Below are 26,453 nucleotides of genomic sequence, written 5' to 3'. Positions count from 1 at the left end.
ATTTAGGCCCCGGCACCCAGGCAGAGGAGAGAGGTCCTGTAACAGAGAATCTGGCTTCATGTCAGCAGAGAATCAGTCTTCATATCATAGCAGAGAATCATGCTTCACGTCACCCAACACTGTAACAGTCCATTGTCAGATATTTAGGCCCAGGCACCCAGGCAGAGGAGAGAGGTCCCGTAACAGAGAATCTGGCTTCATGTCAGCAGAGAATCAGTCTTCATATCATAGCAGAGAATCATGCTTCACGTCACCCAACACTGGAACAGTCCATTGTCAGATATTTAGGCCCAGGCACCCAAGCAGAGGAGAGAGGTCCCGTAACAGAGAATCTGGCTTCATGTCAGCAGAGATTCAGTCTGCATGTCATAGCAGAGAATCATGCTTAACGTCACCCACCACTGTAACAGTCCATTGTCATAAATTTAGGCCCCGGCACCCAGGCAGAGGAGAGAGGTCCCGTAACAGTGAATGTGGCTTCATGTCAGCAGAGAATCAGTCTGCATGTCATAGCAGAGAATCATGCTTAACGTCACCCACCACTGGAACAGTCCATTGTCATAAATTTAGGCCCTGGCACCCAGGCAGAAGAGAGAGGTCCCGTAACAGAGAATCTGGCTTCATGTCACCAGAGAATCAGTCTTCATATCATAGCATAGAATTATGCTTTACGTCACCCACCATTGGAACAGTCCATTGTCAGATATTTAGGCCCCGGCACCCAGACAGAGGAGAGGTTCATTCAACTTTGGGTAGCCTCGCAATATAATGGTAAAATGAAAATAAAAATAGGATTGAATGAGGAAGTGCCCTGGAGTCCAATAATATATGGTTATGGGGAGGTAGTTAATGTCTAATCTGGACAAGGGACGGACAGGTCCTGTGGGATCAATGCCTGGTTCATTTTTATGAACGTCAGCTTGTCCACATTGGCTGTAGACAGGCGGCTGCGTTTGTCTGTAATGACGCCCCCTGCCGTGCTGAATACACGTTCAGACAAAACGCTGGCCGCCGGGCAGGCCAGCACCTCCAAGGCATAAAAGGCTAGCTCTGGCCACGTGGACAATTTAGAGACCCAGTAGTTGAATGGGGCCGAACCATCAGTCAGTACGTGGAGGGGTGTGCACACGTACTGTTCCACCATGTTAGTGAAATGTTGCCTCCTGCTAACACGTTGCGTATCAGGTGGTGGTGCAGTTAGCTGTGGCGTGTTGACAAAACTTTCCCACATCTCTGCCATGCTAACCCTGCCCTCAGAGGAGCTGGCCGTGACACAGCTGCCTTGGCGACCTCTTGCTCCTCCTCTGCCTTGGCCTTGGGCTTCCACTTGTTCCTCTGTGACATTTGGGAATGCTCTCAGTAGCGCGTCTACCAACGTGCGCTTGTACTCGCGCATCTTCCTATCACGCTCCAGTGCAGGAAGTAAGGTGGGCACATTGTCTTTGTAGCGTGGATCCAGCAGGGTGGCAACCCAGTAGTCCGCACAGGTTAAAATGTGGGCAACTCTGCTGTCGTTGCGCAGGCACTGCAGCATGTAGTCGCTCATGTGTGCCAGGCTGCCCAGGGGTAAGGACAAGCTGTCCTCTGTGGGAGGCGTATCGTCATCGTCCTGCCTTTCCCCCCAGCCACGCACCAGTGAAGGGCCCGAGCTGCGTTGGGTGCCACCCCGCTGTGACCATGCTTCATCCTCATCCTCCTCCACCTCCTCCTCATCCTCGTCCTCCTCGTCCTCCAGTAGTGGGCCCTGGCTGGCCACATTTGTACCTGGCCTCTGCTGTTGCAAAAAACCTCCCTCTGAGTCACTTCGAAGAGACTGGCCTGAAAGTGCTAAAAATGACCCCTCTTCCTCCTCCTCCTCCTGGGCCACCTCCTCTTCCATCATCGCCCTAAGTGTTTTCTCAAGGAGACATAGAAGTGGTATTGTAACGCTGATAACGGTGTCATCGCCACTGGCCATGTTGGTGGAGTACTCGAAACAGCGCAACAGGGCACACAGGTCTCGCGTGGAGGCCCAGTCATTGGTGGTGAAGTGGTGCTGTTCCGCAGTGCGACTGACCCGTGCGTGCTGCAGCTGAAACTCCACTATGGCCTGCTGCTGCTCGCACAGTCTGTCCAGCATGTGCAAGGTGGAGTTCCACCTGGTGGGCACGTCGCATATGAGGCGGTGAGCGGGAAGGCCGAAGTTACGCTGTAGCGCAGACAGGCGAGCAGCGGCAGGATGTGAACGCCGGAAGCGCGAACAGACGGCCCGCACTTTATGCAGCAGCTCTGACATGTCGGGGTAGTTGTGAATGAACTTCTGCACCACCAAATTCAGCACATGCGCCAAGCAAGGGATGTGCGTCAAACCGGCTAGTCCCAGAGCTGCAACGAGATTTCGCCCATTATCGCACACCACCAGGCCGGGCTTGAGGCTGACTGTCACCAACCACTCGTCGGTCTGCTGTTCAAGGCCCGTCCACAGCTCCTGCGCGGTGTGGGGTTTGTCCCCCAAACAGATACTTTTTAGAACTGCCTGCTGTCGTTTACCCCGGGCTGTGCTGAAGTTGGTGGTGAAGGTGTTACGCTGACCGCATGAGGAGCCGGTAGAGGAGGAGGAAGCAGAGGAGGAAGCAACAGGAGGCAAACTGAAGCGCCCTGCAATCCTCGGTGGTGGAAGGACATGCGCCAAACTGCTATCCGCCTCAGGCCCAGCCGCCACTGCATTTACCCAGTGTGCTGTTATGGAGATATAGCGGCCCTGACCGCGCTTACTGGTCCACGTATCCGTAGTCAGGTGCACCTTGCCACAGATGGCGTTGCGCAGTGCACACCTGATTTTGTCCCCTACTTGGTTGTGCAGGGAAGGAAAAGTAGTGGCGGCTGGGCACGACGTACTGTGGGACAGCCACCGCCATAAGGCCTTTAAAACTCTCCGTCTCCACCAGACAGAATGACAGCATTTCAAAGGCCAGTAATTTAGAAATGCTGGCATTCAGGGCCAGGGATCGCGGGTGGGTAGGGGGTACTTCCTCTTCCTCTCCAGTGTTTGGGAGATGGAGAGCTGAACGCTTCCGTGGGACATTGTGGAGATGCTTGGTGACCCAGGTGGTGGTGTTGCTGGCAGATCCTCTGTTTGCGGGGTGGCAGGTGGCACTGTCACTCCCGAGGAGGATGAAGAGGCCGAGACTGCAGCAGAAGAGGAAGCAGGGGGAGCCAGAGACCTTTCTTGGTTTTTGAGGTGTCTGTTCCACTGCAGCTCGTGCTTTGCACTTAGACGCTGGTCATGCAGGTTGTGCTCAGGTTGAGAACGTTCATGCCTCGCTTCAGGCTCTGATTGCACAGCGTGCAAACCACTCGTGTCTTGTCATCAGCACATTGTCTGCAGAACTGCCACGCCAGGGAACTCCTTGGAGCTGGCTTTGGTGTGCTCGGTCCCTTGCTGCGGTGGGCAGTAGCAGGCGTACTGTCTAGGGGACGGCCGCTCCGCTTTTGCACCCTGCTCCCTCTTCTGCTGTGCTGGTGCCTCTGTGCGAACACCGCCTCTTCCTCCGAACTACATAGGTCACTCGCATGACCTTGATTCCATGTGGGGTCGAGGACCTCATCGTCCTCCACATCATCTTCCACCCAGTCTTCACCCCGGCCCTCGTTGTTGTTCTGCACACTGCAGAAAGCCCCAGCAGTTGGCACCTGTGTTTCGTCATCATCCGAGACGTGCTGCGATGGTCCTCCCATGTACTCATCTTGAAAGATAAGTGGTTGGGCATCGGTGCCCTCAATCTCTTCCACTTCTGGGGCAGGGCTAGGTGGATGGCCCTGGGAAACCCTGCTAACAGAGTCAGCAAAAAGCAGAGGAGACTGCTGCATGACTTGGGGCTCAGACTGCTTGGCTGATGTGCAAGGGGGTGAGGTGAAAGACTGATGGACATCGGCTGCAGGTGCCAACTGTGGTCTCTCAGCAGGAGACTGGGTGGGAGACAATGTGAAGGAACTGGATCCACTGTCAGCAGCCCAATCTACTATCGCCTGTACTTGTTCAGGCCTCACCATTCGTAGAGCCGCATTAGAACAGAGGATTTTGAGAGATTTAGGCCCCTCTCACCAAGGCACTGCAGGGGTTAATACACGGCAAAAGGGGGTAAATGTCACCCAGCAATAGAACAGAGGAATTTGAGAGATTTAGGCCCCTGTCTCCCAGGCACAGCAGGGGTTAATTCACGGCAAAAGGGGGTTCATGTCACCCAGCAATAGAACAGAGGATTCTGAGAGAACGAGGCCCCTGTCACCCAGGCACAGCAGGGGTTAATACACGGCAAAAGGGGGTTCATGTCACCCAGCAATAGAACAGAGGATTGTGAGAGAACGAGGCCCCTGTCACCCAGGCACAGCAGGGGTTAATACACGGCAAAAGGGGGTTCATGTCACCCAGCAATAGAACAGAGGATTTTGAGAGAACGAGGCCCCTGTCACCCAGGCACAGCAGGGGTTAATACACGGCAAAAGGGGGTTCATGTCACCCAGCAATAGAACAGAGGATTTTGAGAGAACGAGGCCTCTGTCACCCAGGCACAGCAGGGGTTAATACACGGCAAAAGGGGGTTCATGTCACCCAGCAATAGAACAGAGGATTTTGAGAGATTTAGGCCCCTGTCACCCAGGCACAGCAGGGGTTAATACACGGCAAAAGGGGGTTCATGTCACCCAGCAATAGAACAGAGGATTTTGAGAGATTTAGGCCCCTGTCACCGAGGCACAGCAGGGGTTAATACACGGCAAAAGGGGGTTCATGTCACCCAGCAATAGAACAGAGGACTGTGAGAGATTTAGGCCCCTGTCACCTAGGCACAGCAGGGGTTAATACACGGCAAAAGGGGGTTCATGTCACCCAGCAATAGAACAGAGGATTTTGAGAGAACGAGGCCCCTGTCACCCAGGCACAGCAGGGGTTAATTCACGGCAAAAGGGGGTTCATGTCACCCAGCAATAGAACAGAGGATTTTGAGAGAACGAGGCCCCTGTCACCAGGCACAGCAGGGGTTAATACAGGTATGGACCCCGCTTTACTGACCCCCGGAAATATTCTGGAGAGTAAGAAATGTGGAGAAAACTGCCCCTATAATCCCCCTCATTGCACCTCCGTAATCTCAGGACAATACGGCAAAGTACAGTATAGGACAGTACAGTATAGTATAGTATAGTATAGTACAGCACAGTATAGTATAGTACAGCACAGTATAGTATATTATAGTATAGTATAGTACAGTATAGTATATTATAGTATAGTACAGCACAGTATAGTACAGCACAGTATATTATAGTATAGTATAGTACAGTATAGTATATTATAGTATAGTACAGCACAGTATATTATAGTATAGTATAGTACAGTATAGTATATTATAGTATAGTACAGCACAGTATAGTACAGCACAGTATAGTACAGCACAGTATAGTATAGTACAGCAAAGTATAGTACAGCACAGTATATTATAGTACAGCACAGTATAGTACAGTATAGTATAGTACAGCACAGTATAGTACAGCACAGTATAGTACAGCACAGTATATTATAGTATAGTACAGCACAGTATAGTACAGCACAGTATAGTACAGCACAGTATAGTACAGCACAGTATAGTATAGTACAGCAAAGTATAGTACAGCACAGTATAGTATAGTACAGCACAGTATAGTACAGCAAAGTATAGTATAGTGCAGCACAATATAGTACAGTATAGTATTGCACAGTATAGTATAGTACAGCACAGTATAGTACAGCACAGTATAGTATAGTACAGCACAGTATAGTACAGCAAAGTATAGTATAGTGCAGCACAATATAGTACAGTATAGTACAGCACAGTTTAGTATATTATAGTATAGTACAGCACAGTATATTATAGCACAGTATATTATAGCACAGTATATTATAGTATAGTATAGCACAGTATATTATAGCACAGTATATTATAGCACAGTATATTATAGTATAGTATAGCACAGTATATTATAGTATAGTACGGTATAGTATAGCATAGTACAGCACAGTATAGTATAGTACAGCAAAGTATAGTATAGTACAGCACAGTATAGTACAGCAAAGTATAGTATAGTGCAGCACAATATAGTACAGTATAGTATTGCACAGTATAGTATAGTACAGCACAGTATAGTACAGCAAAGTATAGTATAGTGCAGCACAATATAGTACAGTATAGTATTGCACAGTATAGTATAGTACAGCACAGTATATTATAGTATAGTATAGCACAGTATATTATAGTATAGTACAGTATATTATAGTATAGTACAGCACAGTATAGTACAGCAAAGTATAGTATAGTGCAGCACAGTATGGTATAGGACAGTATAGTATGGAGGCTGGTAATATAATGTGGAGGCTGGTAATATCATGTAAAGGCTATAATATAATGTGGAGGCTGTAATAGCATGTGGAGGCTGTAATATAATGTGGACGCTGTAATATAATGTGGAAGCTTTAATGTAGAGGCCCATAATATGGAGGCTGTCATATAATGTGGAGGCCGGTAATATAATATGGAGGCTGTAATGTAATGTAGAGGCGGGTAATATTGAGGCTGTCATATAATGTAGAGGCTGGTAATATAATACAGAGGCTATAATGTAATGTTGAGGTTGGTAATATAGAGGCTGTAATATAATGTGGAGGCTACAATGTAATGTAGAGGCTGGTAATGTGGAGGCTAGTTATATGGAGGCTGTCATATAATGTGAAGGCTGAAAATATGGAGGCTGTAACATAATGTTTAGGCTGTGATGGAATGTAGAGAACGGCAATATGGAGTCTGTAATATAATGTGGAGGCTGGTAATGTAACACGTAAACTGTAATGTAGAGGCCATTAATACAGAGGCTGTAATATAACATGGAGGCCGGCAATGTTAAATGGAGGCTGTAATATAATGTGGAGGCTGTGATGTAATGTTGAGGCTGGTAGTATAGAGACTGTAATTTAGAGGCTAGTAATATGGAGGCTGAAAATATGGAGGCTGTAGAGGACGATAATATGAAGTCTGTAATATAATGTGGAGGCCGGTAATGTAACATAGAGACTGTAATGTAGAGGCGGTCATACGGAGGCTGTAATATTATGTGGATGCCGGTAATGTTACATAGAGGCCGGTAATCTTAAGTAGAGGCTGGTAATATGGAGTCTGTAATATAATTTGGAGAATGGCAGTATAGAGGCTGTAATTTAGAGGATAGTAATATGGAGGCTGTAACATAATGTTTAGGCTGTGATGTAATGTAGAGGACGGTAATATGGAGTCAGTAATATAATGTGGAGGCTGGTAATGTAACATAGAGACTGTAATGTAGAGGCCGGTAATATGTAGGCTGGAAATGTAACATGGAGGCTGTAATATAATGTGGAGGCTGGCAATATGGAGGCTGTTATATAATGTGGACGTTGGTAATGTAATATGGAGGCTGTAATATAATGTGGATGCTCTAATGTAGATGCCCATAATGTGGAGGCTGTAATGTAGAGGCCGGTAATATTGAGGCTGTCATATAATGTAGAGTCTGGCAATATAATACAGAGGCTGTAATGTAATGTGGAGGTTGGTAATATAGATGCTGTAATATAATGTGGAGGCTATAATGTAATGTAGAGGCTGGTAATGTGGAATCTAGTTATATGGAGGCTGTCATATAATGTGGAGGCTGAAAATATGGAGGCTGTAGCATAATGTTTAGGCTGTGATGTAATGTAGAGGACGGTAATATGGAGTCTGTAATATAATGTGGAGGCTGTAACCCTGTAGACTGTAATGTAGAGGCCAGTAATACAGAGGCTGTAATGTAACATGGAGGCCGGTAATGTAACATAGAGACAGGTAATGTTAAGTGGAGGCTGGTAATATGGAGGCTGTAATATAGTTTGGATGCTGTAATTTAATGCAGAGGCTGGTAATATGAAGGCTGTAATATATTGTGGATGCAGTGATGCAATGTGGAGAACGGTAATATGGAGTCTGTAATTTAATGTGGAGGCTGGTAATGTAACATGTAGACTGTAATGTAGAGGCCATTAATAAGGAGGCTGTAATATAACACGGAGGCCGGTAATTTTAAATGTAGGCTGGTAATATGGAGGCTGTAATATAATGTGGAGGCTGGTAGTATAGAGACTGTAATGTAATGTAGAGGCTAGCAATATGGAGGCTGAAAATATGGAGGCTGTAACATAATGTTTAGGCTGTGATGTAATGTAGAGGCTGATAATATGAAATCTGTAATATAATGTGGAGGCCGGTAATGTAACATGGAGACTGTAATGTAGAGGCCGGTAATTATGAAAGCTGGAAATGTAACATGGAGGCTGTAATCTAATGTGTAGGCTGGTAATATAGAGGCTGTAATATGATGTGGAGGCTATAATGTAATGTAGAGGCTGAAAATATGAAGGCTGCAATATAATGCTGAGGTTGATAATATAAAATGGAGGCTGAAATGTAATATAGAAGCTGCAATGTAATGTGGAGGCTGGTAGTATGGAGGCTGTAATGTACTGTGGAGGCTGTAATGTACTGTGGAGGCTGGTAGTATGAAGGCTGAAATGTAATGTAGAGGCTTATATTATGGAGGCTGTGATGAAATGTGGAGGCTGAAAATATGGAGGCTGGTAATGTAATATGGAGACTGTAATGTAGAGGCCGGTAATAGGGAGCAGTAATATAATGTGGAGGCGGGTAATGTAATATTGAGGCTGTAATGTAATGCAGAGGCCGGTAATATGAAGGATGTAATATAATGTGGAGGCTGTAATATAATATGGAGGCTGTTATATATTGTGGAGGCCAGTAATATGGAGGCTGTTATATAATGTGGATACTGGTAATGTAATATGAAGGCTGTAATGTAATGTAGAGGCCGGTAATGTTATGACTGTTAATATAATATGGAGGCTGTAATATAATATAGATACTTTAATATAATGTGCAGGCCGGTAATGTTATATGGAGGCTGTAATATAATTTGGAGTCTGTAATGTAATGTGGAGGCTGGTAGTATGGAGGCTGTAATGTAATTTACAGGCTGGTAATATGGAGGCTGTAATATAATATGGACGCTGGTAATATAATATGGAGGCTGTAATGTAATGCAGAGGCTGGTAGTATGGAGGCTGTAATATAATGTTGAGGTTGATAATAAAATATAGATGTTTTAATATAATGTGGAGGATATGATGTAATTTACAGGCTGGTAATATGGAGGCTGTAATGTAGAGGCCGGTAATATGGAGGCTGTAATATAATATGGACGCCGGTAATATAATATGGAGGCTGTAATGTAATGCAGAGGCTGTAATAAAATGTGGAGGCTGTAATGTAAGGTGGAGGCTGTAATGTAATGCAGAGGCTGGTAGTATGGAGCAGTGGCGTTGCTAGGGCTGGTGTCACCCGGTGCGGTAGAAAATGGTGTCACCCCCCCTGGGTGACACCTGACAGTGTATGCTATATGTATATAACAAAAATATTTCATATGAAAACTTACAATTACTTGGCTTGGCCCTTGGGGATCTCGGACGCCACTTCCACACTTGGCCGGGGGCTCGGCGGAGCTGATGATGTGTTTTATCCTAATGAGAAAGATTTCATAATAAGTATTTGGAGAAGGGGCAGAGGGATAGCAGAGCAGGGAGAGGCCGGTGCTGCTACTAGGGGGCTCATACCATGGGGGAGTAATAACGCCCACCATAATGCCTTCCCCCAGTAGAAATAATTCTCCTTATAATGTGTCAGTGCAAAAAATACCCCCCTGTAATGTCCCCAGTTGAGCTAATGTCCCCATAGTGCCTCCATAATGTGCCAGTATAAAATACCCCTATATAGTGACCCCAGTAAATGCCCCCATAGTGCTCCTCTCCCCCCTAGTGCCCCCATAATGTACCAGTATAAAATGCCCGATATATAGTGCGCCAGTAGATGCCCTCAGTGTCCCCCATTATTTGTAAGCATAAAATACCCCTTCTCAGTGCCCCGTAGTAGTCCTCTCCCCCCTTCCCCATAGTACCCAACACAATGTGTCCCAGTATAAAATGCCCCTATACAGAGCCCCCATATAAAATAACCGTTCTTTGTGGCCTCAGTAGATGCCCCTATAGTGCCACCAATAATGTGCCAGTAAGAAGTGCCCCCATAGATGTCCCCCAATAATGTGCCAGTGAAATGTGCCCTCATAGATGCCCCTTAATCATGTGCCAGTAGCCTAAGCCCCCCATCAACATGTGTCAGTAGCCATAGGCGCCCCCCCTATCATGTGCCAGTAGCCATAGGGCCCCCCTATCATGTGCCAGTAGCCATAGGGCCCCTCTATCATGTGCCAGTAGCCATAGGGCCCCTCTATCATGTGCCAGTAGCCATAGGGCCCCTCTATCATGTGCCAGTAGCCATAGGGCCCCCCTATCATGTGCCAGTAGCCATAGGCGGCCCCCCCATCATGTGCCACTAGCCATCAGTATTGTACAGAAAAAAAAAAAAAAAAAAGGAAAAAAACACTTACCTCCTTGGCAGCGATGCGATGCAGGCCTCTTCTGGCCCGTGTCCCGCGCTGTGTACGGCTCAGGGCTTAGGCGGCGCGATGACGTCATCGCGCCGCCTGCGCCGGCCTCTGATAGCAGGGCTCCAGACTAAAAAAAAATACCTAGTAGCCATTGGCTCCTGAACTGAAAAATTTAGGAGCCAAATTACATTTTTAGTCGCCAAATCAAAACCGAATGAAAATTTTGGTATCGTGACAACGCTACACCGATCAGATCGGCATAGGGTTGTTTCAATACCAAAATTTTTATTCGCTTTCATCACCATAAAAAAGTATTGCGATACTCAATACCAAGCAAAAAAGCCACGTGCATTTCGCATTTTATGAAATGTTCGGCCCATAGTAGAACAGTCCTATCCTATTTTTTGGGGTGGCAAGGTGACTAAAAAATGGCGAATGCTCACCGCATAGGAGATATTTTTTAATAATTTAATAGTTTGGACTTTTCGGAAAAGAACTGATCCGTCATATCCCCATGCATTGTGAATGGAGTAATCCGTTCAGGATGCATCAGGATGTCTTCAGTTCAGTCATTTTGACTGATCAGGCAAAAGATAAAACCGCAGCGTGCTACGGTTTTATCTCCGGCGAAAAAAACTGAAGACTTGCCTGAATGCCGGATCTGGCATTTTTTCCCATAGGAACGTATTAGTGCCAGATCCGGCATTCAAAATACCGGAATGCAGGATCCGTCCTTCCGGTCTGCGCATGCCGGTAAAAATGTGTAAAAAGATACAAGACGGATCCGTCTGTCCGCATGACAAGCGGAGAGATGGATTCATTCTTGCAATGCATTTGTGAGATAGATCCGCATCCGGATGCATCTCATAAATGCTTTCAGTCACATCAAGATCGGCGGCTCCAGCGGCAGTTCTGACAACGGAACTGCTTGCCGGATCACACTGCCGCAAGTGTGAAAGTAGCCTTAGTGCTTGTGTTTTATTTTCACTTACTATTAGCCCCCTTAGGGGCTGGAACCCTTGTCCTATTCACCCTTAGGCCCCTATCACATGGGTGAGATTTCTGCGCGGGTGCAATGCGTGAGGTGAACGCATTGCACCCGCACTGAATCCGGACCCATTCACTTCTATGGGGCTGTGCAGATGAGCGATGATTTTCACGCATCACTTGTGCGCTGCGTGAAAATCGCAACATGCTTTATGTTGTGCGTTTTCATGCAACGCAGGCCCCATAGAAGTTAATGGGGCTGCGTGAAAATCGCATTGTATCCGCAAGCAAGTGTGGATGCGGTGCGATTTTCACGCTTGGTTGCTAAGATGAAAGTCTATTCACTGTGTTATTTTCCCTTATAACATGGTTATAAGGGAAAATAATAGCATTCTGACTACAGAATGCTCAGTAGAAGGTCAATATAATAAACATTGAGTGCGCCCCCCCAGTATAATAAACATTAAGTGCGCCCCCCAGTATAATAAACATTGAGAGCGCCCCCCCAGTATAATAAACATTGAGAGCGCCCCCCCAGTATAATAAACATTGAGAGCGCCCCCCCAGTATAATAAACATTGAGTGCGCCCCCCAGTATAATAAACATTGAGTGCGCCCCCCCAGTATATCAAACATTGAGAGCGCCCCCCAGTATAATAAACATTGAGAGCGCCCCCCAGTATAATAAACATTGAGTGCGCCCCCCCAGTATAATAAACATTGAGTGCACGCCCCCAGTATAATAAACATTGAGAGCGCCCCCCCCAGTATAATAAACATTGAGTGCGCCCCCCAGTATAATAAACATTGAGAGCGCCCCCCAGTATAATAAACATTGAGAGCGCCCCCCAGTATAATAAACATTGAGTGCGCCCCCCCAGTATAATAAACATTGAGTGCACGCCCCCAGTATAATAAACATTGAGTGCGCCCCCCAGTATAATAAACATTGAGTGCGCCCCCAGTATAATAAACATTGAGTGCACGCCCCCAGTATAATAAACATTGAGTGCACGCCCCCAGTATAATAAACATTGAGAGCGCCCCCCCCAGTATAATAAACATTGAGTGCGCCCCCCAGTATAATAAACATTGAGTGCGCCCCCCCAGTATAATAAACATTGAGTGCGCCCCCCCAGTATAATATACATTGAGAGCGCCTCCCCCCAGTATAATATACATTGAGAGCGCCCCCCCCAGTATATCAAACAGTGAGAGCGCCCCCCCCCCCCCCAGTATAATATACATTGAGAGCGCCCCCCCAACAGTATAATAAACATTGAGTGCGGCCACCCCCCCAGTATAATATACATTGAGAGCACCCCCCCCAGTATATCAAACATTGAGAGCGCCCCCCCCAGTATAATATACATTGAGAGCGCCCCCCCCCCACAGTATAATAAACATTGAGTGCGGCCACCCCCCCAGTATAATATACATTGAGAGCGCCCCCCCCAGTATATCAAACATTGAGAGCGCCCCCCCCGTATATCAAACATTGAGAGCGCCCCCCCCAGTATAATATACATTGAGAGCGCCCCCCCCAGTATAATATACATTGAGAGCGCCCCCCCAGTATAATAAACATTGAGTGCGGCCACCCCCCCAGTATAATATACATTGAGAGCGCCCCCCCCCCCCCAGTATAATAAACATTGAGTGCGGCCACCCCCCCAGTATAATATACATTGAGAGCGCCCCCCCCCCCCCCCCCAGTATAATAAACATTGAGTGCGGGTACCACCCCCCCCAGTATAATATACATTGAGTGCGGCCACCCCCCCCCCAGTATAATATACATTGAGTGCGGCCACCCCCCCCCAGTATAATATACATTGAGTGCAGCCACCCCCCCCCCAGTATAATATACATTGAGTGCAGCCACCCCCCCCCCAGTATAATATACATTGAGTGCGGCCACCCCCCCCAGTATAATATACATTGAGTGCGGCCACCCCCCCCCAGTATAATATACATTGAGTGCGGCCCCCTCCCAGTATGATAAACATTGGTGGCGCAGTGGGAAGTGCCAATGAGGGTTAAAAAAATAAATAAAAATTAACTCACCTCCTCCAATTGATCGCATAGCTGCCGGTCTCCTGTTCTATCTTCAGGACCTGTGAAAGGACCTGTGGTGACATCACTGTGGTCATCACATGGTACATCATATGATCCATCACCATGGTAATGGACCATGTGATTAGCTCAGTGACGTCACCACAGGTCCTGAAGATAGAACAGGAGACCGGCAGCTATGCGATCAACTGGAGGAGGTGAGTTCATTTTTTATTTATTTTTTTAACCCTCATTGGCACTTCCCACTGCGCCACCAATGTTTATTATACTGGGGGGGGGGGGGGGGTGCACAAAATGTTAATTATACTGGGGGGGGGTGCACAAAATGTTAATTATACTGGGGGGGGGTGCACAAAATGTTTATTATACTGGGGGGGGGGGCGCGCACTCAATGTTAATACAAATACAGGAGGCGGGTGCCGGAATGAAATAGCCGGCACCCGACCTCTATGATAGGGGGCTGCGATCAGTGACAGTTAACTCTTCAGGTGCCGCTCCCTGTCATAGAGGTCGGGTGCCGGCTATTTGATTCCGGCACCCGCCTCCTGTATTTGTATTACAGGTCAGTTTTCTTCATTGGTGGCGCAGTGGCCACAGCCCCTCCCCTCCTCCTCCAATCCCTCTTCTCATTGGCGGAGGCAGCGGCAGCAGCACAGGGGGAGGGAGAGAGCCCCCCCCTGCCTCTATGGAAGCGCCGGCCCTGTGCGGCCCGCACCCCCCGCACCCCCCTCGCAACGCCACTGGTATGGAGGCTGGTATATAATGTGGAGGCTATAATGTTGAGGTTGATAATATATTATAGAGGCTTTAATCTTTAATATAATGTAATTTACAGGCTGGTAATACGGGGGCTGGAAAATGAAAACCACCAGCACTTCTGAGTTCAGCCAATCAGAGTTGGAGGGCGGGGCCTGGAGTTCAGGAACAGCCCCGCCCCCAGCCTCTCCGTGCAGTTCTCCTCCAGGTCCGCCCATGCTCCATATAAAGGAGGGCTCCGGGCTGAGCAGTCACTGCTTTCTGCTCACACCTAGAAGATGTCTGGTCGCGGTAAAGGAGGGAAAGGGCTCGGGAAAGGCGGCGCCAAGCGGCACAGGAAGGTGCTCCGCGATAACATCCAGGGCATCACCAAGCCTGCCATCCGCCGTCTAGCTCGCAGGGGAGGCGTCAAGCGCATCTCCGGCCTCATCTATGAGGAGACCCGCGGGGTGCTGAAAGTCTTCCTGGAGAACGTCATCCGGGACGCCGTCACCTACACCGAGCACGCCAAGAGGAAGACCGTCACCGCCATGGACGTGGTCTACGCGCTCAAGCGCCAGGGCCGCACTCTCTACGGCTTCGGGGGTTAATGCTGCCTCCGTCCTCACAGCACAAAGGCTCTTCTCAGAGCCGCCCACATCTTCCCGGGGAGAAGCTACAACTCCTTCTGCGCTCAGCCACTGAGGGGTTAACACCGCCCGCACATCAGGGGGCGGAGAGCCGGACAATTGTCCGAGATCAGCGGCGCCCTGTGCTCAGTACAGCCGGGGGTCTACAATACAGAAAGCCCCAGTAATGTAAATCCCGAGCCCCGGGTGTTCTCCACCGCTCCTGCCCGAGCGGTGCTCGGAGACTGAGGGGTTAATGCGAGCTGCAGAGACAAAGACGCCAATGAGCGGCGCTGGTACGGGTCACATGACCGGCTCCTCCTGTAGATCAGCAGCTCAACTATAGGCGGGAAATTCAAATGAGCGACGAGATCCTGAGCTCTCCCCGCCAATAGGAGCAGAGCTCTGGACCCCTCAGCCGTTATGTGCCCGTAGGAGCGGAGCCTCGTCCTCCTGTCCTGAGCGGCCGCACAGCCTGTCCCCAAGGAGCGCCACACATTGGAGCAGTGAATGGGCATGGAGGAGGAGGATGGGAGCAGTGAATGGGCATGGAGGAGGAGGATGGGAGCAGTGAATGGGCATGGAGGAGGAGGATGGGAGCAGTGAATGGGCATGGAGGAGGATGATGGGAGTAGTGAATGGGCATGGAGCAGGAAAGCTTGTATTGTAACTTCCACTAGCGGTACCGCATCTCATCTAGCCGACAGTGAGGAAACCGCAGCCACTGTGAGAACGGGGAGACACGGGAGCAGCTCCGCTGGAGACAGGGTGGGGGCTCTGAGAAGAGCCTTTGGGTCCGGAGAGCGGGGGGCGCTCACTTGGCGCTGGTGTACTTAGTGACGGCCTTGGTGCCCTCGGAGACGGCGTGCTTGGCCAGCTCTCCGGGCAGCAGCAGGCGCACGGCGGTCTGGATCTCCCGGGAGGTGATGGTGGAGCGCTTGTTGTAGTGAGCCAGGCGGGAGGCTTCCCCTGCGATGCGCTCGAAGATGTCGTTGACGAAGGAGTTCATGATGCCCATGGCCTTGGAGGAGATGCCGGTGTCGGGGTGCACCTGCTTCAGCACCTTGTAGACGTAGATGGCATAGCTCTCCTTCCTGCTCTTCCTCCGCTTCTTGCCGTCCTTCTTCTGGACCTTGGTGACGGCTTTCTTGGAGCCCTTCTTGGGCGCTGGGGCGGACTTGGCTGGCTCGGGCATTCTGACTGAAGACACAATCTCGTCTGTTCTCCTCCTCCCTCCGCAGCGGTATTTATACACGGGCCATGCAAATGAGCTGCTGCTGACTGCGCGCCGATCTACTGGAGGAGAGGGTCACGTGGTGTCTCCACTTCTCCCAATTGGCAGCCTCACATCCATCCAGCTGAGCCGGGGGCGGGGCTCACATCCATCCATTCAGCGGAGCAGCAGGAGGGGTGGGTCTCATAGCCACCCATACTGCTAAACCGGGGGGCGGAGCAGAAGGAGGGGCAGAACTCTCATCCATCCGTTCAGCTGAGCGGGGGAGGGGGGGGGAGAGAGGCGGGGCTAACATCTCTCTTCAGTCTATCAGGGCCTCGCTGCTCGGCTGATAACCGCCCCGCCCTCTGCTGGTAGTGATGCCGCCGCTGAGTGTACTGTGCGTGCAGGGGGATCGTGCGCTCTATCCCTGGACACCAGCGCAGCGATGGAGCCGCTCTTCTCCGAACAGTGAATACCGGACTGCTCTCCGGTGTGGAGCGGGAGAAGGCGGCCACTGACGGGTTAATACTGAGTAGGCTATGGGGGCGGGGCTATAGTGCCATGGCTTTTGAAATTCCCGCCCGTTAAGAATTCAGCGGGCATGGACAAGCTCCGCCCCCGGCTCATCTAAATGGATGGATGTTAGCCCCGCCCCTCCTGCTGTTCCGCCCACCTGCTCAGCTGAATGAATGGATGTGAGCCCCTCCCCTCCTGCTCTTCTCAGAGCCCCCACCTTCTCTAGGACGGAGCTGCCGCATTGTGTGAATACATGGAAGCCTCATGTCCGAGGCGGATTATTCCCTCATTATAGACCACTGATCGGGAGGATGGGGGGAGTAGTGATCGGCCAGAGAGAAGGATGGGGGGAGTAGTGATTGGACACTGAGGATGGGGGGAGTAGTGATCGGCCAGAGAGAAGTTGGTCAATGAGGAGAATGAGTGAAGTAGTTATATGGTATTGAGGATGATTAGGGGAGTAGTGGTCAGCCAGTGAGAATGAGTGAAGTAGTGATCTGCTAATGGATGGATGGGAGCCCCGACGTGCGCTCTATCCCTGGACATCAGCGCAGAAGGGGCTCCCATCCAGAGCTATAGAACAAGAGCTTTACAGTGATTGGCTGATCTCCGGCTTTTGAAATTCCCGCTCAATTACAGTCCGGTTAGAATTCAGCGGCCGTGGAGGAGCAGTCCATTACACACAGGGGGACGAACCCTCTACAGCAGCAATGTCCTCGCCGCATGTCAGGAGCGGTAAGTGCCCCTGTGTGACGCCTCCACAGCGGAGATCAGCGGCATCGCCAGCTCAGTCGTACAGACCATGTGGGCGGCTCTTAGAAGAGCCTTTGGTTCGGGGCGGGGCAGAGCCGGGCTCACTTGCTCTTGGCCGGCTTGCTGCTCTCGGTCTTCTTGGGCAGCAGCACGGCCTGGATGTTGGGCAGGACGCCGCCCTGGGCGATGGTGACTCCGCCCAGCAGCTTGTTGAGCTCCTCGTCGTTGCGCACGGCCAGCTGCAGGTGACGGGGGATGATGCGGGTCTTCTTGTTGTCGCGGGCGGCATTGCCGGCCAGCTCCAGGATCTCGGCGGTGAGATACTCGAGCACAGCGGCCAAGTAGACGGGAGCGCCGGCGCCCACCCTCTGGGCGTAGTTGCCCTTGCGGAGGAGCCTGTGCACACGGCCGACCGGGAACTGGAGCCCTGCCCGGGATGAGCGGGTCTTGGCCTTAGCCCGCACTTTGCCTCCTTGTTTGCCGCGTCCAGACATCGTTCTCTGCTCTGTACAGATGAGACTGACAGCCCCGCTCCGCCCGTCACCTCTTATACCCGGGTGGCGCAGGGAGAACTCCTCTGTGATTGGCTGAATCCAAATCCGGTTTTCAGCGCCAAATCCTGCAGCCAATGAGGAAGCAGATGACCTGAAAAGGCTCGTGAGGACACGCCCCCTTTTCTCCACCAATTGCCGGCCGCCCCCATAGCACAGTGTCCCGGTGTATCCCCGAGTGCCCGGCTCTGTGGATCCATCCAGCCGCTCGTCCTTCACTGCCTCCTCCTCCTCCTCCTCAAGTGTCCAATCACTACTCCCCCCATCCTCCTCAAGTGTACAATCACTACTCCCCCCCATCCTCAGTGTCCAATCACTACTCCCCTCATCCTCCCGAGTATACGATCACTACTCCCCTCATCCTCCCGATCAGTGGTCTATAACGAGGGAATAATCCGCCTCGGACATGAGGCTTCCATGTATTCACACAATGCGGCAGCTCCGTCCTAGAGAAGGTGGGGGCTCTGAGAAGAGCAGGAGCGGGGGCGGAGCAGCAGGAAGGGAGGGGCTCACATCATCCATTCAGAGAGCCGGGGGCGGGGCAGAAGGGGCGGGGCTCGCATCCATTCAGACGAGTCGGGGGCGGAGCTTGTCCCCGGCCGCTGAATTCTAACCGGACGTTAATTGAGCGGGAATTTCAAAAGCGATGGTACTAGTTACATAGCCCCGCCCCCCGTAGCTGCTCAGTATTAACCCGTCAGTGGCCGCCTGCTCCCGCTCCACACCGGAGAAGGGGAGAACAGTCCCGTATTCACTGTACGGAGAAGAGCGGCTCCATCGCTGCGCTGGTGTCCAGGGATAGAGCGCACGATCCCCCTGCACGCACAGTACACTCAGCGGCGGCATCACTACCAGCAGAGGGCGGCGCGGGTATCAGCCGAGCAGAGAGGCCCTGATAGACTGAAGAGAGCGGCGCTGACAGGGTTAACCCTATTCCTTCCCGCAGAGGAGCCGGAGCCCCCGCCCGCCGTGAGCGGAGAACGAGGGCAGAAGGGCGGAGTGGAGCTCGTCTGAGGAGGAGGTGGTGGCTCTGAGAAGAGCCTTTGGGGAGAGGTGCGGGCGGCGCCGGTTACTTCTTGGCCGCGCTCTTCTTGGCTTTCGCCGCTTTCTTAGCCGGACTCTTGGCAGCCTTGGGTTTGGCCGCCTTCTTAGCCGGACTCTTGGCCAGCTTCTTGGGCTTGGGGGCAGCCTTCGGCTTCTTGGGGCTCTTGGCTGCTTTCTTGGCCGCGGCTGGTTTCTTGGTCTTTTTCGGGCTCTTGGCCGGAGCCTTCTTGAGCTTCTTCGGGGATTTAGCGGGTTTCTTGGCCGCAGTAGCTGCAGGTTTCTTGGCCGCCGGCTTCTTCTTGGCCGCCTTGTCCTTGGTCTCCTGCTGCTTCTTGTTGAGCTTGAAGGAGCCGGAGGCGCCGCTGCCCTTCACCTGGGTGAGGGTCCCCTTGGTGACCAGAGCCCTGATGGCCACCTTGATGCGGCTATTATTCTTCTCTACATCGCATCCTCCTGCAGCCAGAGCCTTCTTCAGGGCGGCCAGAGACACCCCGCTGCGCTCCTTGGAGGCGGACACGGCTGTGACGAGGAGCTCGGACACGCTGGGACCGGACGGCTTCTTGCTTTTCTTGGCGCCCCCTGCAGCGGCGGATTTCTTCGGCTGCCTCTTGGACTTGGCGGCCGCTTCGGCGGGAGGAGGAGGAGCGGCGGCTGCTGGCGCGGTCTCTGCCATCGTGTGAAACTGAAATACAAAGACTTCTGTAGAAAACACTGAGGCCGGGGCCGCCTCTTATATGTGGAGCGCTGCGCAGTGATTGGCTGCTGAGCTCCGCCCTCCTGCGCGTCTATTGGCTGACACCGGACACAGGCCCCGCCTACACCCCTCTCAGCCCGGCTGCAGCTCCGCTCTCCCCTTGTGCTTCCCTGCCCGGGAGAAGAGCCCTTTAGCGGCTAGAACCGGACAGGAGAGGCCGCCTTCTCCGCGCCTGCCTCCTCCCGGACATCCCCCCTCACCGTGTGCCGCCGTCTGTGGCGGAGGAGGCGGGAGCAGGCCCCGGGATCTCCGCCACAGTCCTCCCGCTCTGCCTGACGTTCTGCACATCCGGCTGGATCCGGCCCGATGGCTCCGCTGCGGGGGCTCGTTCCCTCTCTTCCCGGCCCTCGTCCCCATCCCAGGGCTCTCTCCCACAAGGTGGGGCCGCAGGAAGCTGCTCGGACGCTGCGGGGAGGAGCTGGAGCCGCGGAGAGCCCGGGAGGGTAACACAGGCGGCGGCCTCCGCTCCCTGCCGGCTCCCGGGCTCCAGTGCTCCGTGTCCCCGCACATTCCCCGCTGCAGTGATGCCGCCTCATGTGTGTACAGGGCTCTCAGGGAGCAGAGATGCGTCTTGTGGCCAGGGCTGCAGCAGAGGGGGTGCCGGTACAATGGGGCAGAGTATGGCCCCGCCCCCCAGAAGTATGGACCCCGCTTTACTGACCCCCGGAAATATTCTGGGGAGTAAGAAATGTGGAGAAAACTGCCCCTATAATCCCCCTCATTGCACCTCCGTAATCTCAGGACAATACGGCAAAGTATAGTATAGTACAGTATAGTATAGTATAGTACAGCACAGTATAGTATAGTACAGCACAGTATATTATAGTATAGTACAGCACAGTATATTATAGTACAGTATAGTATATTATAGTATAGTACAGCACAGTATAGTATAGTACAGCACAGTATATTATAGTATAGTACAGCACAGCATATTATAGTATAGCACAGTATATTATAGTATAGTACGGTATAGTATAGCAAAGTATAGTATAGTGCAGCACAGTATAGTACAGCACAGTATAGTATAGTGCAGCACAGTATAGTACAGCACAGTATAGTATAGTGCAGCACAGTATAGTACAGCACAGTATAGTATAGTACAGCACAGTATATTATAGTACAGCACAGTATAGTACAGCACAGTATATTATAGTACAGTATATTATAGTATAGCACAGTATATTATAGTATAGTACGGTATAGTATAGCAAGTATAGTATAGCAAGTATAGTATAGTGCAGCACAGTATAGTACAGCACAGTATAGTACAGCACAGTATAGTATAGTGCAGCACAGTATAGTACAGCACAGTATAGTATAGTACAGCACAGTATATTATAGTATAGTACAGCACAGTATAGTATAGTACAGCACAGTATATTATAGTACAGCACAGTATATTATAGTATAGTACGGTATAGTATAGCAAAGTATAGTATAGTGCAGCACAATATAGTACAGTATAGTATAGTACAGCACAGTTTAGTATAGTACAGCACAGTATGGTATAGGACAGTATAGTATGGAGGCTGGTATTATAATGTGGAGGCTGGTAATATAATGTAAAGGCTGTAATATCATTTGGAGGCTGTAATATCATGTGGACGCTGTAATATCATGTGGATGTTTTAATGTAGAGGCCCATAATATGGAGGCTGTCATATAATGTGGAGGCCGGTAATATAATATGGAGGCTGTAATGTAGAGGCGGGTAATATTGAGGCTGTCATACAATGTAGAGGCTGGTAATATAATACAGAGGCTATAATGTAATGTTGAGGCTGTAATATAATGTGGAGGCTATAATGTAATGTAGAGGCTGGTAATGTGGAGGCTAGTTATATGGAGGCTGTCATATAATGTGGAGGCTGTAACATAATGTTTAGGCTGTGATGTAATGTAGAGAACGGCAATATGGAGTCTGTAACATAATGTGGAGGCTGGTAATGTAACACGTAGACTGTAATGTAGAGGCCATTAATACAGAGTCTGTAATATAACATGGAGGCCGGCAATGTTAAATGGAGGCTGTAATATAATGTGGAGGCTGTGATGTAATGTGGAGGCTGGTAGTATAGAGACTGTAATGTAATGTAGAGGCTAGTAATATGGAGGCTGAAAATATGGAGGCTGTAGAGGACGATAATATGAAGTCTGTAACATAATGTGGAGTCCGGTAATGTAACATAGAGACTGTAATGTAGAGGCGGTCATACGGAGGCTGTAATATTATGTGGATGCCGGTAATGTTGCATAGAGGCCGGTAATGTTAAGTAGAGGCTGGTAATATGGAGTCTGTAATATAATTTGGAGAATGGCAGTATAGAGGCTGTAATTTAATGTTTAGGCTGTGATGTAATGTAGAGGACGGTAATGTAGAGGCTGGTAATGTAACATGGAAACTGTAATGTAGAGGCCGGTAATATGAAGGCTGGAAATGGCAGGTAATATAATACAGAGGCTGTAATGTAATGTGGAGGTTGGTAATATAGATGCTGTAATATAATGTGAAGGCTATAATGTAATGTAGAGGCTGGTAATGTGGAGGCTAGTTATATGGAGGCTGTCATATAATGTGGAGGCTGAAAATATGGAGGCTGTAACATAATGTTTAGGCTGTGATGTAATGTAGAGGACGGTAATATGGAGTCTGTAATATAATGTGGAGGCTGGTAATGTAACATGTAGACTGTAATGTAGAGGCCAGTAATACAGAGGCTGTAATGTAACATGGAGGCCAGTAATGTAACATAGAGACAGGAAATGTTAAGTGGAGGCTGGTAATATGGAGGCTGTAATATAGTTTGGATGCTGTAATGTAATGCAGAGGCTGGTAATATGAAGGCTGTAAAATATTGTGGAAGCAGTGATGCAATGTGGAGAACGGTAATATGGAGTCTGTAATATAATATGGAGGCTGGTAATGTAACATGTAGACTGTAATGTAGAGGCCATTAATACAGAGGCTGTAATATAATTTGGATGCTGTAATGTAATGCAGAAGCTGGTAATATGAAGGCTGTAATATAATGTGGAGGCTGATAATATGAAGTCTGTAATATAATGTGGAGGCCGGTAATGTAACATGGAGACTGTAATGTAGAGGCCGGTAATACGAAGCCTGGAAATGTAACATGGAGGCTGTAATCTAATGTGGAGGCTGGTAATATAGAGGCTGTAATATGATGTGGAGGCTATAATGTAATGTAGAGGCTGAAAATATGAAGGCTGCAATATAATGCTGAGGTTGATAATATAAAATGGAGGCTGAAATGTAATATAGAAGCTGCAATGTAATGTGGAGGCTGGTAGTATGGAGGCTGTAATATAATGTGGAGGCTGTAATGTACTGTGGAGGCTGGTAGTATGAAGGCTGAAATGTAATGTAGAGGCTTATAATATGGAGGCTGTGATGAAATGTGGAGGCTGGAAATATGGAGGCTGGTAATGTAATATGGAGACTGTAATGTAGAGGCCGGTAATAGGGAGCAGTAATATAATGAGGAGGCGGGTAATGTAATATTGAGGCTGTAATGTAATGCAGAGGCCGGTAATATGAAGGATGTAATATAATGTGGAGGCTGTAATATAATATGAAGGCTGTAATGTAATGTAGAGGCCGGTAATGTTATGACTGTTAATATAATATGGAGGCTGTAATATAATATAGATACTTTAATATAATGCAGAGGATATAATGTGCAGGCCGGTAATGTTATATAGAGGCTGTAGTATAATTTGGAGTCTGTAATGTAATGTGGAGGCTGGTAGTATGGAGGCTGTAATGTAATGTTGAGGTTGATAATAAAATATAGATGTTTTAATATAATGTGGAGGATATGATGTAATTTACAGGCTGGTAATATGGAGGCTGTAATATAATATGGACGCTGGTAATATAATATGGAGGCTGTAATGTAATGTGGAGGCTATACTGTAATGTAGAGGCCGGTAATATAATATGGAGGCTGTAATGTAATGCAGAGGCTGGTAGTATGGAGGATGTAATATAATGTGGAGGCTATAATGTTGAGGTTGATAATATATTATAGAGGCTTTAATCTTTAATATAATGTAATTTACAGGCTGGAAAATGAAAACCTCCAGCACTTCTGAGCTCAGCCAATCAGAGCGGGAGGGCGGGGCCTGGAGTTCAGGAACAGCCCCGCCCCCAGCCTCTCCGTGCAGTTCTCCTCCAGGTCCGCCCATGCTCCATATAAAGGAGGGCTCTGGGCTGAGCAGTCACTGCTTTCTGCTCACACCTAGAAGATGTCTGGTCGCGGTAAAGGAGGGAAAGGGCTCGGGAAAGGCGGCGCCAAGCGGCACAGGAAGGTGCTCCGTGATAACATCCAGGGCATCACCAAGCCTGCCATCCGCCGTCTAGCTCGCAGGGGAGGCGTCAAGCGCATCTCCGGCCTCATCTATGAGGAGACCCGCGGGGTGCTGAAAGTCTTCCTGGAGAACGTCATCCGGGACGCCGTCACCTACACCGAGCACGCCAAGAGGAAGACCGTCACCGCCATGGACGTGGTCTATGCGCTCAAGCGCCAGGGCCGCACTCTCTACGGCTTCGGGGGTTAATGCTGCCTCCGTCCTCACAGCACAAAGGCTCTTCTCAGAGCCGCCCACATCTTCCCGGGGAGAAGCTACAACTCCTTCTGCGCTCAGCCACTGAGGGGTTAACACCGCCCGCACATCAGGGGACGGAGAGCCGGACAATTGTCCGAGATCAGCGGCGCCCTGTGCTCAGTACAGCCGGAGCTCTACAATACAGAAAGCCCCAGTAATGTAAATCCCGAGCCCCGGGTGTTCTCCACCGCTCCTGTCCCCGCAGCCACAAGACGAGCTGTGCTCGGAGACTGAGGGGTTAATCCGTCCCGGAGCTGCAGAGACAAAGACGCCTATGAGCGGCGCTGGTACGGGTCACATGACCGGCTCCTCCTGTAGATCAGCAGCTCAACTATAGGCGGGAAATTCAAATGAGCGACGAGATCCTGAGCTCTCCCAGCCAATAGCAGAGCTCTGGACCCCTCAGCCGTTATGTGCCCGTAGGAACGGAGCCTCGTCCTCCACTGAGCGGCCGCACAGCCTGTCCCCAGGGAGCGCCACACTGAGAAGGATGGGAGTAGTGATTGGGCATGGAGGAGGATGATGATGGGAGTAGTGAATGGGCATGGAGGAGGATGATCGGAGTAGTGAATGGGCATGGAGGAGGATGATGGGAGTAGTGAATGGGCATGGAGGAGGATAATGGGAGTAGTGAATGGGCATGGAGGAGGATGATCGGAGTAGTGAATGGGCATGGAGGAGGATGATGGGAGTAGTGAATGGGCATGGAGGAGGATGATCGGAGTAGTGAATGGGCATGGAGGAGGATGATGGGAGTAGTGAATGGGCATGGAGGAGAATGATGGGAGCAGTGAATGGGCATGGAGGAGGATGATGGGAGCAGTGAATGGGCATGGAGGAGGATGATGGGAGCAGTGAATGGGCATGGAGGAGGATGATGGGAGCAGTGAATGGGCATGGAGCAGGATGATGGGAGTAGTGAATGGGCATGGAGGAGGATGATGGGAGTAGTGAATGGGCATGGAGCAGGATTGCTGTATTGTAACTCCCACTAGCGGTACCGCATCTCATCTAGCTGACAGTGAGGAAACCGCAGCCACTGTGAGAACGGGGAGACGCGGGAGCAGCTCCGCTGGAGACAGGGTGGGGGCTCTGAGAAGAGCCTTTGGGTCCGGAGAGCGGGGGGCGCTCACTTGGCGCTGGTGTACTTGGTGACGGCCTTGGTGCCCTCGGAGACGGCGTGCTTGGCCAGCTCTCCGGGCAGCAGCAGGCGCACGGCGGTCTGGATCTCCCGGGAGGTGATGGTGGAGCGCTTGTTGTAGTGAGCCAGGCGGGAGGCTTCCCCTGCGATGCGCTCGAAGATGTCGTTGACGAAGGAGTTCATGATGCCCATGGCCTTGGAGGAGATGCCGGTGTCGGGGTGCACCTGCTTCAGCACCTTGTAGACGTAGATGGCATAGCTCTCCTTCCTGCTCTTCCTCCTCTTCTTGCCGTCCTTCTTCTGAACCTTGGTGACGGCTTTCTTGGAGCCCTTCTTGGGCGCTGGGGCGGACTTGGCGGGCTCGGGCATGCTGGGAGCTCGGTTGTCACTGCTGCAGAGCGGAGATCAGTAATGAAGAGAAGCCCCGCGCAGCTCCTTTTATTGCGGCCGCAGGTAAGGTGGGCTGGAGAGAGACGGCTTCCTATTGGTGGAGAAGAGGGGGCGTGCCCCCAGTGTCATTTCCAGATGATCCGCTCATTGGCGCTGATTTCTGGTTCCCTGATGAAGAAATTCAGCAATTTCGAAACGCGTTGGAAGTATTCTGGTCCTAGAGAGCATCCATCCTGAGTGTGACGTCGCACGAAAGCAGCATCCTCGTGGATCACCAGCCTGGGTTCCCCTCCCGTGCACGTGTCACCGGCCGGGACCGTGCGCGTTCGTAAGTTGAAACCTGAAGATACAGCTATCATAACCACCCGACAACACAAGCACCAGGAAGATCAGGAAGGAGTCCGAATAACATAGCAACACAGGCAAGTGACACTATACACATATATATACCGGTACTGCCTTCTTTATCTGTGGAAATAGAAGACTTACTGGAATA

The 26,453-nt window shown here is 50.3% G+C and overlaps 4 protein-coding genes across 4 annotated transcripts; all 4 read right to left on the bottom strand.

The window, feature by feature from the left end:
- Positions 1-15,774: 15,774 nt before the first annotated feature.
- LOC122924229 (histone H2B 1.1) lies at positions 15,775-16,347 on the bottom strand. The gene has a single exon (XM_044275156.1). It carries the CDS (start codon positions 16,153-16,155, stop codon positions 15,775-15,777), a length of 381 nt encoding a protein of 126 aa, XP_044131091.1. The 5' UTR covers positions 16,156-16,347.
- A 1,089-nt stretch (positions 16,348-17,436) lies between these two features.
- LOC122924227 (histone H2A type 1-like) lies at positions 17,437-18,218 on the bottom strand. The gene has a single exon (XM_044275154.1). The coding sequence runs from the start codon at positions 17,937-17,939 to the stop codon at positions 17,547-17,549; it is 393 nt and encodes a 130-aa protein (XP_044131089.1). The 5' UTR covers positions 17,940-18,218; the 3' UTR covers positions 17,437-17,546.
- A 613-nt stretch (positions 18,219-18,831) lies between these two features.
- On the bottom strand, positions 18,832-20,412 carry LOC122924226 (histone H1B-like). Its single transcript, XM_044275152.1, has one exon. The coding sequence runs from the start codon at positions 19,711-19,713 to the stop codon at positions 19,066-19,068; it is 648 nt and encodes a 215-aa protein (XP_044131087.1). The 5' UTR covers positions 19,714-20,412; the 3' UTR covers positions 18,832-19,065.
- Positions 20,413-25,517: 5,105 nt separating this feature from the next.
- On the bottom strand, positions 25,518-26,234 carry LOC122924228 (histone H2B 1.1). Its single transcript, XM_044275155.1, has one exon. The coding sequence runs from the start codon at positions 25,934-25,936 to the stop codon at positions 25,556-25,558; it is 381 nt and encodes a 126-aa protein (XP_044131090.1). The 5' UTR covers positions 25,937-26,234; the 3' UTR covers positions 25,518-25,555.
- Positions 26,235-26,453: the final 219 nt, after the last annotated feature.

Source organism: Bufo gargarizans, unplaced genomic scaffold (assembly GCF_014858855.1).
Source record: "Bufo gargarizans isolate SCDJY-AF-19 unplaced genomic scaffold, ASM1485885v1 original_scaffold_920_pilon, whole genome shotgun sequence".
Lineage (NCBI taxonomy): Eukaryota > Metazoa > Chordata > Amphibia > Anura > Bufonidae > Bufo > Bufo gargarizans.
Note: the sequence above shows the minus strand (reverse complement) of the source record. Positions and strands in the feature narration are given on the sequence as shown.

Bases quoted from the DNA above. Each gene is read 5' to 3' on its own strand.
- LOC122924228 (XM_044275155.1), bottom strand. From the start codon at position 25,936: ATGCCCGAGCCCGCCAAGTCCGCCCCAGCGCCCAAGAAGGGCTCCAAG.
- LOC122924229 (XM_044275156.1), bottom strand. From the start codon at position 16,155: ATGCCCGAGCCAGCCAAGTCCGCCCCAGCGCCCAAGAAGGGCTCCAAG.
- LOC122924227 (XM_044275154.1), bottom strand. From the start codon at position 17,939: ATGTCTGGACGCGGCAAACAAGGAGGCAAAGTGCGGGCTAAGGCCAAG.
- LOC122924226 (XM_044275152.1), bottom strand. From the start codon at position 19,713: ATGGCAGAGACCGCGCCAGCAGCCGCCGCTCCTCCTCCTCCCGCCGAA.